This window comes from Rattus norvegicus, chromosome 2 (genome assembly GCF_021556685.1).
Source record: "Rattus norvegicus strain SHRSP/BbbUtx chromosome 2, alternate assembly SHRSP_T2T, whole genome shotgun sequence".
Lineage (NCBI taxonomy): Eukaryota > Metazoa > Chordata > Mammalia > Rodentia > Muridae > Rattus > Rattus norvegicus.
The window spans coordinates 138,945,736-138,962,829 of NC_141535.1; the positions used below are offsets into that span (position 1 = coordinate 138,945,736).

At 44.4% G+C, this 17,094-nt stretch overlaps 1 protein-coding gene across 1 annotated transcript in view; it reads right to left on the bottom strand.

Annotated features, from left to right (window-relative positions):
- Frem2 (FRAS1 related extracellular matrix 2) overlaps positions 1-17,094 on the bottom strand; it is a 137,969-nt gene that overhangs the window by 78,116 nt on the left and 42,759 nt on the right. The window contains 1 exon segment of the mRNA NM_001245978.1: positions 1,445-1,591. Within this exon segment, the coding sequence (NP_001232907.1) occupies positions 1,445-1,591 (147 nt within the window).

Here is a 17,094-nt window from a genome sequence, read left to right on the forward strand (position 1 = left end):
GCTTATTGCATCGATCTCCATCTCCGTGTTTTCGTGAGTGGGCTGATCGGGTCGTAGGTAATGTCCCTTGTGATTGCTGAGGTGAGCTGCTTTTGCCTGTCTTCAATGCAACTTATTCACCTTGTTTTCAGGCACAAAGCACAGCAGGGTCTGACCTCTCTCTGACCCCTCGCTGACAGCAAACATGGGCATGTGCAGAGAGCAGAGTGCATGCAGAGACCAATCCCCTAAACGAGAGCGTGGCGTGACCCTCTCCTGCATCCCAGAATGTTAAACAGAATGTAAACAGCACTCTTGTACAAGTGTAGCAAATGAAGAACCAGGAGGTGCTCGCCGGCCGGCTGCAGGTGGACAGGCCTCTTTTTGAAAATTAACAAAACAAGACATTTTATGTTCTTTTTGGCTTTTTTATACAGGGTTTCACTATGTGCTTCAGGCTGGCCTCCAACTCACAGAAATCTGCCTGCCTTTGCCTCCTGGGTGTTGGGAAACGGATATATACCACTACCACCACCAGGCTGTAAAAACCCTATTTTGAAAGTAAAAAATAACTAATATCCAGGGTCTAACCATGCCAGTGAGAACTGTGTGGTTAGTGGGGAACCTCTGTTGACAGGGACCTAACGTCCACGGCGGACAGGCCAGTGCAATTTCTAAGTAGTAATTTTGGCGACAACCCTTTTATTTTTGCCAATATGTTCCTAGCTTCATCTTTTCCCTATAAAGCTTTTTTTTATTTATAGATCCTATTAAATGTCTCAAAGTGACATCACTGCGTGATCAAGGGGCTCAGTGCTCTACCTCAGCTCTTTTCTGCTTCATACCTTCCCCTAGTTTATGATTATAGGAAATGAAATGTGGACATGAATTGAAGTTGAAGAAAGGTCTTAATTAGTTGCTGTTGACTCTCGGTTTTATTAAATAAGGCAGAAGAAAATGACTAGGATTTAACATTTAGCATTTTAACAAAGAAAACCCACAGAATAGACCTTTCATGTAATGCAACGGTCAGGAAGAAATTTCCGGCGAGCCACAGGGCCGTCAAACTCAGTTCACAGCGAGTTAACACTCTGCTACCTAACCATTCACTGAATACATTTTGCTTACTTGTTGAAGTAGCTGTCATATGTATTTTACACTGTTGTTTCAGAAGACTTATACCCTGGGGTTAAATTAGATTCCCGTCAGTTTATTCTAACGCAGTGACATTTCATTTTATTTTGAATTCACTGTTGATTCCTTCCAATTTTGCGAGTTTATTTTATACCTGAGAAAGGTCATGCTTAATGTACCTCGACACAAATCTGTTGATATGATCTCTTCGTAGCTAAAAATCAAATTTCAACATCTCACTAAGATTTTAAATTCAGTGGCCTCAGTCCATGCTACAGTTTAATCACTAAAGGGAAATTATAAACCCGTGTGAAGTGCTAATTAAACTTACTTATAAACGAAGTTTCTCCCAAGTATCCTCTGCGTTTAAGAACAATATCCAGAAATTTGGAATCTTCGTTGATCAGGTAATACTCCTTTTCAAAAGAGATCCATGCCCAATTCAGTCGAAAATGCTGGTTGGTTAACCTGTTTCCACCTGGAAAATAAAGAGTGTAAAACCCAACATTACTTCTTTCTTCAATGATAGCCTTAAAAAGCCACAAACGATGCAACTTCGAAAAGAATGCTGCTGGATTTAATACGCAACTCCAGGACGAGTGCATGGAGGTGGTGCTAACCTCTCAATGACGGGTAGATGTTTACCGATAATACATACAGTCTTTGAGAGCTCCCTCCTTCTTTCAGGATGATGTGGTGTTAGAAAGCAGAAAGAAGCACGTAGTATTCTGAAGTAAAAAAAATATGAAACAAGGAGACGGGGAAGAGTAGGGGGATAAATAAGATCAAAATACCTGTGTGTATGCACTCTCAGTTAATAAAAATGTATTTAAAAACCCCCTTCACCACAAGGTGTCGCTGGAGAGCAGGCTTCTCTATACAGAGGCCTGCAATGTTCTTAAACCACACACAAAACCCTTCACAAATACCTCTTTCTGGTTCACAGAACAATTGGGTGGAAGGCTTTAATTATAACCACTTAAAGAAAAACAAATATTCTTTCTCCACTCCCCTTCCCACTAGACTCCACTCCAGTCCTGAGAGCAAACAGACAGCCCTTTTCATTGGCTTCCCCTCTCCTCCCACCTTCCCACCAAAATGGAGCTGGCTGCCTCCAGGGAAAAAATGAACCTTGTGCAGGCTTTCTAATGTGAGTGCTATTCTGTTGGGAAAATGAAAGGAGCGTTATCAGCTGACCACTCCACACCTATCCCTCAACTTCCTTTGATCTGTGAGGTTCATAAACAAAGGCATCACTAATTCCTTTTAAGTCTCTCTGGAAAAGAGAAAGGGGGTCAGGGAGCCTAAATAACAAACACAGCTAAAGGCATAGTTTGAATTCTAGTTCCCTCTCCTTTGAGCTGTCACAAAGAGAGCTACAGTAAAGAAAAATGAGAGGGAGAAATGTCAAGACTCCTGTTGACTGAGTGAAAATCTACACAGGGAGAAGGGATCAGGAGAGAAGCATGTGGTCTGTTTCCTCTGAAATATTTAGAAGTAAAAACTACCGAGACTTTAAGTTGTCGGCTCACTGAGAACCAAATACAACGGATCAGGCAGCTTAGACTGTGAAAGAATTGCTCCTAATTGTTTGACATTTAACTCGGCACCTCAGCCTCTCTGAAAGTCCTTCCACAATGCACACAAGGAGCAAAAGGATGTTTTAATAACTGACCCTGTGAGCCTTCCATGGGAGTTTTGCTCCCAAAGAAGCCAGAATAGATTTGTAAGGAAGCATTGATTATAATAGTTCCCATCACTGACCCAGACCCAAAACACTCAAGGCTTACTCTATTGTACTACATCAAAGCGCTACGAAACCTTTCAGCTTCTACTCCGCCATAGCTAGAGGGCTGAAACTGGAACTTCTTGGTAGCACTGGCCTGGTGTATGCAATGTCTTTGTGAATCCCCAGAACTGCCAAATGGTTGCACCCCACAAAAAAAAACAATAAACAGGAAACTCTTATTGAAGAGCTTAAAACTGTGATGCAGAAGCCACAACATGTGCTGTGGTCACAGCTGTGTAAATGCGCTGTACACACAGGGTTCTTTGATGCTTCAAGTTGACGAGGCTATGGACACTTCTGTCTTTCAGTTAATTTCTAGTTTGCCTGTTATTTTTTCGCTTGTTAGTTTGGATTTTGAGATAGAATCTTACTCTATAGTGCAAAGCAGCAGACTTTGAACTTGGAATACTCTTACCTCAGACTCATGAATACGGGAGAGCACCCTCCCAGCACCCCCTACCCCCAAGATTCCTTATCTTTTTAGTATTTATTTTAGTACTTTATGTGTAGAGGTTCTTTGTATATAAATATGCACATATTAATGGAACTGGGGTTGCAGGTAGTTGTGAGCCCCCATGTTGGCGTTAGAAACACCACAGAGTCAAAGGCTGAGGGTCAATTGTTCGCATAAACCAAAGTGGGCTGTGCTCTTATCTGGATGGTTATCTCGGGCACTTTGTTATAGCAGAGACAACCTGATCTAACCTAGTGCATAGGTCATGAAAGCTGGAAAAGTTTGAGGGCTCTGATCTGAGGAAAGGGAAAAGAGGTAGAAGCAGTAACTCCCTGACTTCAGCAGTTCACGTCCCGTTCACAGATGGGACTGTCACGGTGCGCCATCACTTGGGTAGGAAGAGAAACATCCAGCCATATGTTACCCCTCGTGTTTTGTGCGTGAATGTGTGCAGTGCCCAAAAGTCACCTGTAAGCGTCACCTGCCTGGGAACCAGGCATCTTCCTGGAATGCTGAGAGTTCTTGGGAAATAACAAAGCCTCATGAGAAAGTGTGGTGGCCTACAGGTTGTCCTTCTAAACTCTTGTGACACATGACTTGGGGACATTCTCAGGATGGAAGTTCTGGGAAGTGGTTCTGACTAAAGTCCATCTCTCGGTAAGGATTTAATACTTAGTTAAGCTTGCTTGCATCTGCCCCCGAATGGTAGAATCTAAGGATTGGTCTTCGGGGCAGGGATTGCGTGCTGCGCTGTCGTCTAAAAACCCTCGATTTTCTGCTCACCTTGGCAATGTCTATTTCTCCAGATTTGACAATATGTATACAGTTTTACAACTTAATCCTCTTCCCTGAAATAGTCCAGGAAATATCGATCTCTGCTAAATACTATATATTGATGACTACTGGGTGGTAGAGAACTCTGTTCCACCCCCGAGTGAATCAGGACAGCCCAGCACTTGCTAGTCCTCTTGTTGGGTTAGTTTCACTCTGCAGTACCTTCCCACAGTCACATTTCCTCAATACAGTCTCATCGATTTCTATCTCTTCCCACCCGAACCCCTGATCTACAGGGCAGGCAGTTACAAACAAACAAAAGAACTCTCTTGTGTTGGCTGGAAGTGCCTTATTTACTGGGTCACATGAATTTCTATTGCTTTCAGGACTGAATCCTTCAGTTCCAAAAGATAGGATCTCAAACGTCTTTCATTTTGGAAAGGGTAACAAATTGCTTGTTTATCTACAGCTCCGAGTTTCATACGGCTAAATAAGTATTTTCACAGGTCAGCACTTTTGAGGTTTCATTAAAAGAAAACCAGAAACAATATCAGGAGCTTTGTGATTCGGTGAGAGGAGGCTGAAGAGAGAGAGAGCAAGAGAGCGAGAGAGCAAGAGAGAGAGAGAGAGAGAGAGAGAGAGAGAGAGAGAGAGAGAGAGAGGAGTGTTCAGTGGTTAAGACAACTAACTGCTCTTCCAGAGACCTGGGTTCAATTCCCAAGACCCACACGCAGCTCACAACTGTCTATAACTTCCGTTCCAGGGGATCTGACATCCTCACATCGACAGAGATACATACATTCAGGCAAGACACCAGCTGCACAGAGAATAATAAAATCATTTTAAAAAGTCCAATGAGATGGTCCAGGTTAATTATCATAGTAATTTAGAATTTATTACAAAGCTGGAATTTAACTAGAGAACATGGCGTCACAACTGTAAAAACCTAAATTTAAATACCACCTGACCTCCCCACCCCACCCCGAACACGAGTCACACTTAGGTTTAGAACTTGTCATACCTCAGCGGTCACTTATTGTGTAGGAAGACGCTGGGATTAAAGGAGCCACGCTTGGCTGACCTGTAAAACTGAACTGTGTTTTACCTAAACAGTGGAAATTGACCTCGCTTATTATCTGGCATGTACCTGCCTCTAACCTCGGTAAATGCGAATCATACACGTTCCTGCTGAACTAGGGTCACGTGACTGATTGTGAAATTTTATGTGAAATTAACCAGCTCGAAAACTGGACAAATTATATTTGCATGCGATCAGCTGCCTTTCTGAAGTAGATCCTGCTGTCTCAATGCCTGAGGAACTGGAAACAAATTAAGGCCCAGGGCTTGTGCCATAAATCTACACAACAGGTGCCTGACAGCTGATAACCACACTCCCAAAGGCTTTGTCCTGGAGCCCTGACACCAAGGCTATTAAGATTTGGCTCCCTTTGAACTTTTCCAGCTGGCCTTTAGGCTTCTGCAATTTTCCCTTTCAGTTCAAACTCAATAGTTAGTTTAGAATAACAAAGAATCCCAGGTCTTCAATGACTCCTCCCTAGAAACTCGGGCTTTCCTGATTTCCCTTAAGACAAAGCACTTAATAACCACAGCACAGTGGGCCACAATCCTGACTCAGGCTGTGGAGGGTGGCTGCCCAAACATCTATCTTTAATAAAGAATCTATCCTCAGACAAACGTTAGTTACAAGAAAAAAATGATTATTTCTATGTAAATTTCAGTTTCCAAGAGCAAAGTTTCATCTGGAGATTTCTCTAGAAGACAAATGTACATCGATAATGAAATAAAAGCAAATCTGGATTTAACCTTTTAAACCCAAAGGTGGAGATAGATATTTAAGGCCTGGGGATGTAGGTCAATGGCAGAGTGCTCACCTAGAAACAACTATTTATATTGGAAAACATTACGGTACCATTATCTGGTTTATAGGAATAGTTGTATAATTTATTTTTAAGCGAGTTTTGTTCTTTAGCAGCAGGGTTGGGTTGGGTCACCACTGGAGTTGGTGATTAATGGTGATGCTTCTGGGAGGTGGTGATTCCAGCTGTGCTCATGTAAAGCATGCATTTCCCTGTCACATCTGTGACGAGATTCAGCTCTAACTTTGCACTGGCCTTGGGCATGGAAGAAACTGTCAGCTTGCAGAACGAGGTGCCCTTACTTGTAAAGTCGGGCTGATTTTACTGCTTACTGAGTACTGCCTGGTACAGAATATAGGCCAGCCTGGCTCTCTGGAGCCTAGGAGCTGGCCTTCATGCTTGTGCAGGGACAAAGCACACAAGCTGAGACTGGAAAGTACCTTGAGGTGCTGCCCTGCAGCTGAGGGATGCATGCAGGGGGAGGGATTACCTTATCCAAGGGGTCAGGAACAACAGGAGGAAGAGCAGGTATTTACAGGCCTTCACTCAGGTGGTATTCTGACACCAAGGATGAGAGAAAGGAAGGTGCTACCAGATGAAAAGAATTCAGGAAAAAAGGACCTCAGCCAATTCAGCTTTGTGGGAGCTTAGGGAATTTGCTAAATACTAATGCTTACTGTTTTTACTATTTAAGTCATTGGAAATTAAACACAAGCTGACTCTTTAGATGAGGTTTACCCAAAATCTGACTTAAAGGAAGGAGCGGATGGTCCATCCTGAGGTGTCACTGACACACAGACACAAACATCTTAGACTCTGAAGCCTCCGTGACCCATGGGAAGCAGACCAAGAAGTGCCCATACATTTTATTCTTTTACAGATGGCTTAATACATTGAACGCTATTTTAGCTTAATTAATTAATTAGAATATTTCAATTAAAGATATTAAAATTACTGACACATGCAACAGTTGGTCATTAATACATCATTTTCTTCTCTCATTCCGGGTAGCTTCACCTCGACCTCTACTCCCATTGCATGAAAGAGGCCACACGGAACAAGGGGTCAGATCCACAGTAAAAGAACTTGTAGGGGCTGGGGATTTAGCTCAGTGGTAGAGCGCTTACCTAGGAAGCGCAAGGCCCTGGGTTCGGTCCCCAGCTCCGAAAAAAAGAACCAAAAAAAAAAAAAAAAAAAAAGAACTTGTAGAGATCGTTTGGGAAAAGAAGTAGAGGGGCAGAAGGCACAGTTGATTGTCACCGCACACACACACACACACATACACACACACACACACGGACACACACACACACGGACACACACAAGAAGTAGAGGGGCAGAAGGCACAGTTGATTGTCACCGCACACACACACACACACATACACACACACACACACGGACACACACACACACGGACACACACACACACGGACACACACACACACACATGGACACACACACACACACAGACGGACACACACACGCACACACACACGCACACATACACGCACGCACGCACGCACCTCTTCGGGAAAGCATAAACAAGTGCACCCTTCATAGTGAAGAGAGCTCTGGCGACACCACATCTTCAGGATGCCTCAGGAGCAAGGCGGAATGCAGCTTTAGTATGGCTCAGTTCACACGCTGTTCTCCTTAGAAAATATTTTATTATTATTTATTCTGCGTGTACAGATGAAAGGGTCTGGGTGCAGAGGCCAGAGGACAGCTTGTAAGGGGCGGGAGTCAGTTCTCTTCTACAGCCATGTGGGTTCTGGGGATGGAACTGAGGTTGTCGGAGTTGGCAGCCAGTGAGTGTGCCTGGAGCCTGCTGAGCTATCCCGCCCACCCCACTCTTTATTCTCATGCGGATACTGTAAGTATTGTAAGTATTGCCAGACAGTGTGCGGGGGAGAATGAAAACCATCCCTGTATTCCCCCTAGAAGCCAAGGGTATCAGTCCACAGTGTGCCTCACAGTCTGTCCCTGTGGGATGTGCTCCTGATACACACTGCCACAGACGCTGTAGAACCCACGCGACACCTATTAGAACCAGAAGCTCTAAAGGGTTAAACAGATATTCACAGACTGCACCAAACATTCACAGGAGTCTTCCATTCTGTATTTGCAAATTCATCTACTCATAACAACTTCTCTGTGACTCCTGAAATCAATAGAAGGCATTTCAGTGGTCAGTCTTGGGCGCGCACATGTGGTGCTGAAGTGCATACTCTACCTCCTCAGAGCTCTCAGGTGATGGGCGGACCAGTTCACAATCCAGTGGCACATCTTCACTGATGACGTCATTGTTTAAAATGTCTCTAAATCACAGTGTTACAGTGCTGTCTATTATTCATAAACCCAAGAAAGCTATAGTGTACTTTATAAAGAATCTATGAGTGACCGCTAAGTTTTACTCATCTCAAAGTCATGATCCTTTGGGTGCGTGCACAATGGTGGCGCCCAATTCTCATCAGATAAGGTGTTGTCGAGCAGAAGTACAACTAAAAAGAGATATAGGCTGATGGAATGAACTTAGAAAGCCTAGCCCTGCATTTCCTCGAGGGACAATCATCCCATTTTTGCTGATTAGAATTGACAGGGATTTGCTCTAACCTAACACAGTGAATATTGAAAATCACCTTGTTTGATCAGTACAAACCACAAGTTACTCTTTTCTTTTTTTTTTTTTTCCCAGAGCTGGGGACTGAACCCAGGGCCTTGCGCTTGCTAGGCAAGTGCTCTACCACTGAGCTAAATCCCCAACCCCACAAGTTACTCTTTTGAGACATGAAATAATTCATCACAGAACCAATCCCCTCCATGACTTCAGGTCAGGAGAGTGAGCTGACAGGAAGTGCTGTCTGTATTCACGGATAGGAAGCATTTGCCTCCCTGACCATCCCAACCCCGGGATTCTGAGGTCGCTGTGGCTCATGTTAGAAGGGTGGTCTACCTCCTGCACAGCTGTCTGTCTGAAGCTGAAGGAGGACAGACAGAATCCGTAGCATTATAATGAAGATTTAAGTTATGCCAAGCATGGCCTCCGACTTGTCCACACTCCTCACCAGGCACTTGCAGGATGCTTGAGTCTGCACGGATTTTGGCCAGTTTACCCCATTCAGCACAGTGCAGCCCAAGTCAGGGATTTCTACATTCTGTGGATGAGGTTAGCAGTATGGTTTGTGTCAGGGTCACTGTAATTCTGATGGCCAGTATTCTTTTCTGTACTTCTCTGAGTCATCTGACCAGTTCATTCAGGTCAACGTTGAAATTTCACACCATGCTAGCATCCTTTTAATCTGCTCAAGTTAATGAATTCATACACTGATGCCCTGGGATAGAAGCAACACGGTCTGAGTGAGCGTCCCTCTACTGTCTGGGAAGACCCTGGACCTAAGAGACGGAGGGGCTGCCCTGGTTTGGGCAGTGGGAACTTGTAAACAACACAGATGGAATAGGGAAAAAAGTAAAGTGTTCAGAGTCTCTAATTTCAGGAAGGGATTTGAAGGGTGCTCCAAGCTGAGGAGGCTGGGAGGTAATTGCCTCTGATGGAGGGAACTACCAGGCCACAGCTGGGTGGCAGCTTCAAGTTTGAGCCTGCAGGGCTCCTTCCAGTCTCTAAACACAGCCCCTTCCCCCAAGCCGCAGCCCCCCAAACAAACAAGGAATTAAAATAAAAGGAATGTGCTTATTTTCATCCTTGCAACAACAACAAAAGAGAAGAACCGCCACTGTTTAGTTCTTCTGCCCTAGGGTTTGAGAGTCTTTGTAAATCAAGCCAGGCTGGCTGTGTCAGGTGTCACTGTGTGTCACCTCCCCAGTGGAACTGAAGCCTTCCCTGCTGGAATGCACGCCCAGGATGAGGAATTCCGGTGCACATCCACCTGAATGTGCACCTGAAAGGGGCAAAGGACAAAGTAAACACAAGTAACTGCAGGATGAACTCTCACCCACTATTTCAGGAGCGTTTGCAGCTTTGAAACTACCTTGGTTATTTTAATTCTTCTCGTTCAAGCAACTAAGGATTTTCTTCCTTTCACTTAAGTTTGCTGATCAGACAGTAAACTAAAGAAATAATTATGTTGACGAACAATACAAATACAGACACCGGATACTTTAGAGTAGGGATGAATGATAGGCATTTTCTCCTCACTTGATATTTTTCCGAAAGGTGTGGCTTTAATGGATTATAAAGCAATTACGTATTTGTCAATGATAGATACATTACCTGGTGGTTTGAGCCTGCGCTACTGGTCCTTTAATAGGCTTACCTATTTAAGCATTTCAGATGTCAGATATTAAAGGACTAATATACACATGTGTGTATATTTTTAACCTTGAGGAGGTCTTACTTTTGTCTCTTTTCAAAACCTAGAACTAATTTGCTATCGTCTTCCTTACTTCCAATAGGAATAAAAATGTAAGCAAACAAACATTTTCATAGAAGCCCTGACTTGGCTTTTACAGGGAGCGGAGTTAAGGAAGGGCCACACCCTCAGGCAGCCTCTGGAGAAAGGAAAAAACTACAAAAGCAAGCACCTGGTGCAGCAAGATTTCACACAAGCCCTGCCTGAAGCTACAAATTAATTTATTAGATCTCTGGCAACATGTTCTTAAAATAAACTTTACAGCCTCCGGGTCTCTGTTCAACCCAAAGCCTAATTCCTTGTGTGGCGCCAGAGCTCCCCCACCCCAATGAGAGGGGAGGGGAGAGAGGGGCGTGGTCCACCACCTCCAGGAGCAACCGGTTTAATGTCTCATACTTGATTTCCCAGTGGGGTGAGGCTTCAAATTTCCATCAACGTGACAGTACCAGGGCACCCACTCTGAGGTGCGACCGCACAGCCCACAGGCATAATGGCCCAACTGTGTTTTGCTACTATGTTATAAAAGTAGGGAAATTGTGTGTTTCCTAACCTCATTGCTAAAAGGGAAACAAACAAACCTTCAACTTCCTTTCTTCCATCCACATCAATTTCCGTGGCGAGTATGGAAGGATTGATAGAGATTAAAGTCATTCTACAATCACGACACACTTGCTGAATCTTAGCTCACAGAATGAACTAAAAGGATTCTTCTCAGAGGTCATTGTTTTTTTAAAGTAGTTGATGGTACTGACTGAAACCAGAGCTGTTCAAGTGTTCTCAGCTCTGGTTTCTTGGCAGCTCAAATTAAGATTCTGAAGTTTTGGGGAGAGTGCTCGCTCTTAAAAAGAAAATGATAACGATTCAGCCATATGAGCTGCACAAATGAATTGATTCCACTGCAACACTGCACCTCTGCATGCACGGCTGCCTCACCCCCAACCCCCACTCCTGGCGGTCCACCTCCAGGGTCATCTTCAATCCTCCCTCCCCACTCAGTCCCCCTGCTTCCTGCCCCCTAACGGTCCATCTTCCATTTCCAGACTTTTTTTTCTCTTTTAAGTTGTAAACTTCACGTCTCTATAATTAAAAAGAAAATAATGTACGGAATCACGCATGGTTATCCCGCTAGTGCATCTGTGGGAATTAATACAGCCTTGTCAATGGCTTCTCGCAAGGAAAGAGAGACAGAAGGAAGGAATGTCTCCAGTCAGGACAGACAGAGACCCTGGGCTACCCAGGCTGTGGGTCACAGGTCAGTAGCTTGTTCCTTTTCATTTATTTCAGATTAGCTTTGCAAAGGGAACCTGACTGCTTAACCTGCAGGAGTATTTAATTAGTCAAACCTTTTAGTAACTGGTCGGATCCCGTCAGTTAGGCAAGCAATACAGTGGCATCCTCTCGGTGACGGTGACATAAGCTTCTATTGCACACGAATGCTTAGCTGATTGTTTACATATCTAGCTGGGAAGAGGAGGAAGGGGGAGGGGAAAAGGATGGAGGAAAGAGAAGAAGGAAGGAGTGGGAGAGAAAGAAGCAGGAGTAGAAGAAATTGAAATAACCTATTTATCCTCTACTCAATTAGCAAGTGTCCACTGTCTCCGCTTCGTGGACAAGCATGTTGTAGGAGGGGCACTGCTGTCTTTCTAAAACACTAAGATTTAGTGTTGTGTTTGAGACATAACTTATAGCTTGGATCCAATTGCTTTCAAGATAAAAACAAAACATTTTTTTCCAGTTAGAAAAAGGTTTTATCCACCATCTCAAGAGTACACAGAGAAGGACCCATGGCTCCAGCCACATATGTAGCAGAGGATGGCCTTGTCGGGCATCAGTGGGAGGAGAGGCCCTTGGTCCTGCCAAGGCTCAATGCACCAGAGTAGGGGAATATCAGGGTGGGAGGGAGTGGATGGGTGGGTGAGGACGCACCCTCATAGAAGCAGGAGGTGGTGGGGTGGGATAGCGGGTTTCTGGAGGGGAAACTGGGAGATGGGATAACATTTAAAATGTAAATTAAAAACGCAATTAATAAAAGAAAGAAAAGGTGTTATATGTATGTTTATCTCTCTTAGTCGTTAAGGAACTGTGTCTTATACAGGGAAAAACCGTATTATTACCAGGAAGAGGTAGTATCAGGTTAGCCGTGATAATGCACCCCTGTAAATCTTCAACGGTATTCTGGGATTAAAAATTAGATTTTGCCAACAAACCACCTGACTGATTTCCTTAAATATTACAATAACGTGGTGACAGGGTGAGCTCTCCAATGGCAGGTCCCAGTGTTATTTGTTCTGTAGTCTCTAGGCTTTGCTAAGATGTGTTCATAGCTCTTGGGTGTGATGCTACCCCTGTCCTTTAGAAAACACGGCTAAGGAACCCAACCTAAACATCTATGTGACCTGAGCCATCAGAGGAAAGAGACTGGACTTCCTCGGCAATTTTGACTTTGGTGTCCACTTGGTAGAGAATGAAGTTCAGTTGACAGAATGGTCTCTTTAGGCAAAGCGAGCCACATCTTTTCTCTACTTGCTTAATGTGCCATGCAGGCAGCACATGGTAACAGCACATGAATTCACACATGTTCCATGCAGGCACTTTAAAAAAGCATATTCCCAAGGCAAACATTGCCTTTTATATAGTCTAACCTAGTGTTCCCTGTGGGTAGGTGATGAGTTTTGCTGTTGGCAACACCTGGAGACTTTGTGTGTTTGTGCTTTTACAAGTGTGCACACACAGGTGAGTGTACATATGTACGTGCACATGTGTCTGCATGTGCACAGAAGGGAGAAGTGGACATCAGGTGTTTCCCTTGATTACTCACGGCCTACCTTATTTCTTGAGACTGCTTTCTAACCGAGCCTGGAGCTCACTGGTTTAGCTGACTGGCCAATGAGTTCCTGAGGCTGCCCTGGCTTGAACCCATCCCCTATAACACAGGAAGCATGAAATTTGATTTTTATGGGGTGCTGGGGGTTCAGGTCTTCATGTCTGTGCCACAGGCACTTTACTGAATGAGAGACATCTCCCCAGCCTTTAGACACGTCCCCAGCTTCTTAGATGAAATCATCTTTTGTCATAACTGGAGAGAGAAGAAAGGGAAGGAGATGAAAGAAAGATCTGGCATCTTTGGGAGTCATGGGTCTTACAATACTCAGAACAGACAGACCCCACCCTGTATTCATACAAAGACTTAGAATTATCTGGCCCCAGAGCCTAGGAAGAGGGCTCAGTGGTAATGAGCACTTGCTGCTTTCCCAGAGGACCCAAGATCGGTCACCAGCACTCACATCAGGTGGTTCACAATCATTTCTAAGTCCAGTGCTCAGGGATCAGACACCTCTGACATCTGAGGGCACCCACGTGCACTCACACAAACCTACGCATAATTTAAAATAATAAAAATATGTAGCAGGAGAATTATCTGGCACCAAACCTCCACATAGCTAATGTTGAGAAGTCTTGGCTTAAGCCTAATGGTAGCACAGGAGCCGACCATCCTGGGCAAATCCACGTTTTCTTACCAGATCGTCACTATGGTGACCCTCTCCGTGGAACTGCTCAGAACTTGCCCCCACTAGTGCAGCTATGCTCCCAGCAAAAGTGTTTACTTTCCCACTGCGGGGAATAATTGAGCTGGTAGTTTTCCCAATAAGTTAAAATTTATAGCTAGTCCCAGAGGACATGTGTGTGTGGGGGTTGGGGGGAGGGGCAGAAATTCAGAGTCCAAGAAGAATTCTACATATCGTTTAGGTTGTAGTTCTATTCTAGATCTTTTAGTGGATGTGGTTTCAGCCGAGTACCTGAGAGTTTGAAATCATGAAGGCAGGAGAAAAGGCCTTCTGAAGCCACTGTGGGTAAACACAGCTGAGCATGGGACACATGCTACTCAGCTTCCCAGGACTTTTTACAGCTCAAAGGATAAGCACATTCCGTACATGCACTTGAGTATAAACACACACTCACATGCATGTCCATTCATAACACTCATATACACACATGCATGCTCACATGCAGGCACGCAGACATATGTACACATATCCACATGCATGCGTATTCTCATTTTTCCTTCACTGGCCCAGCAGTGAAGAGTGCTGTCTGTTCTTGCAGAGGACACCCTCATGGCTGCTAAGAAGCATCTATAACTTCCCCTGCAGGGGATCTGATGCCCTCCTCTAGCCTTCAAGGGTATCATACACACATACAGGCACCCATCTCATAAAAACAAACAAAGGCATAGAACACAGAGTGCCCTGTACATGAGTCTCCAGTGATATGTAGGGGGCATTATTTTTATTTTGGAATCCATATTTTCTGGCCCTTAACTCACTGTGTGTGTGCGTGTGTGTGTGTGTGTGTGTATGTGTGTGTGCATGTTGTCTCCCTCTTTCCACCCCTGCCAGCATTGATGAGGAAGGATACATACAGCATTAAACTGTATAAATGGAGTCTACTGAAGAAATACCTGGGGGCTTTGAGTCATGACTGTGCTTTGAAAGCCTATAAGGAAAAGGCCCCATTTGTTAAGTGATTTTTGTTTTTAAGCCTACAGCACCCGGTATTCCCAGGCAGTCTCCCATCCAAGTATTAACCAGGCCCAAACCTGCCTAGCTTCTGAAATTCCACTGAGTAAACCTTGGCACACTTGGCTTCCAGTACAGACCAAGAACAGGGCAGAGGGTCCTGTGTATCTGTCACATTCTTTTCACTTGTCACGTTTGACGCCCACAGGTAGAATTTCATAGTTTTCAGGAACAAAATCCAATACAATCAATAAATGTTATTTTTTCTTATCAGAGATACCAATTCTTGCTCCAGTTGTGTGGTATCTAATCTCAACTGTCAAGTTGATAGGGTTTAGGGCTATGGAGGAGACAAGCTTCTTGGCAAGTCTGCGAGGGAACATCTAGATCGGGTGAACTGAGGTGGACAGAGCCAGGCTAACTGTGGGCGGCTCCCCTCCATGGGATGGACTTCTGTACTGATAAGGAGGAGAACCAAGTACCAGCATTCTTCTCCCCGTGCTTCCTGACGACGGATGCAATGTGACCCTTCCTCTCCTATGTTACTTCCTGTTGGGCATTTCAACACCGCAATGAGAAAAGCAAGTAGGACGCGCTGCTTCTAATTTCTGAACCAAATGGCAAACTAAATATTCACTTCAGTAGGATGCCAAGGAAAATGAGCTCAAATAATACAGCTGACTCGTGGTATACTTGTCCGGTGGAGGCCACACTGAGTTCCGGAAACACACACTTTGATTTTTTTGTGACTTAACAATAGGATGGATGTTCCTCTTTCTAAATTATTAATCAAAATCAGTGGAAACAGAGATCAGGATTCCCTCCAGCATGAAGACAAAACAAGAACAAAGACGGCCAACACTGCCACCAAGGAGAGCAAGCCATGCTAGCACATGGTTTGCAGTTCAATCTTAAAGGTACCCCCATGGACATTTGAACCCTATGATCTCTCTAACTGGATAAAGGATTTGCAGGCTTAAGAAAGGAATGTTTCTGCCACAAGAAAACCACCAGCTCAGGAAGCTAAGTTGAGCTGTGGAAAGACGATAAAATACTGATTAACAGACAGAGGCTCTGAAAGCCCACTGTCTACAGGCCTGTATTTATCTCTCATTGATGAGCTACTGCCTCCCAAGAGAATGGCCAAAACAACTTTGTGCCTTTTCAGAAAGATTTATTGACTCTGTGTGTGTGCGAGAGAGAGAGAGAGAGAGAGAGAGAGAGAGAGAGAGAGAGAGAGAGAGAGAGAAACATGCATGTAATTCCTGTAGAGGCCAGAAGAGGAGGAGGTTGGGTCCCCTGAAACTGGAGTCACAGATGGTTGTGAGCTGCAGGGTAGGTGCTGAGAAATGAAACAAGGTACCCTGGGCCGTGCCCCATTCAGCTCCAGGTGCCCATCAGTTTTAGAGGAAACAGGAATGGCATTTTGATTCACATCTCAGCTGGATTCTGTTTGTTTGGGTTCAGACTCAGGGGCTGAGGTGCATGTTTTACAAACCAAAGCAGACCTGGCTTCCAGGTTCTCCCAGCATCCTTCAGTCTCTACTTGTTACAGGGCGTGGCTGGTATTTCACTGTCTCTACCCTGAACTTTTTAGCCCAGGGTCTGGGGTGCCCTTCCCCAGAAGCTCTTTGCTATATAATCCAGACAATTTCCTCTCTCTCTCTCTCTCTCTCTCTCTCTCTCTCTCTCTCTCTCTCTCTCTCTCTCTTTCTCTCTCTCTCCCCTTTTTCCTCCTCCTCCCTTCTCTTCCTTCTCTCTTTGAGCACTCTTTTTCTCTTTCTCTTCCCCTCCCCTCTATCTCCCTGACTTCTCTCTTTCTCTTCCCCTCCCTTCTATCTCCCTGACTTCTCTGACCTCCTTCCTTGGGACCAGACAACTCACCTGCCCAAGAACAGCTTCCCAATAAACCTGCATGTATATTTTTAATCTGGCTTGAATTGGCTCACTTTACCGGCAGAGAAAAACTTATCAGTATTGACACGCTGTACTGGGAAATGCCTGTGGTTACAGGAAGACTCAAACATGTTTTAAAATAAAATTATTAATTAGTCCAACTCTTATGTTACAGTTATGCACAAAGATTCATGTGCATAAGATACATGTATAGGGTAATAGATTCATATAGGATAATACATATATGTATAATGTCCAACTTTATGCCCTCAAGAAATTGAAACTAATAGTTACCTAAGAAACACCA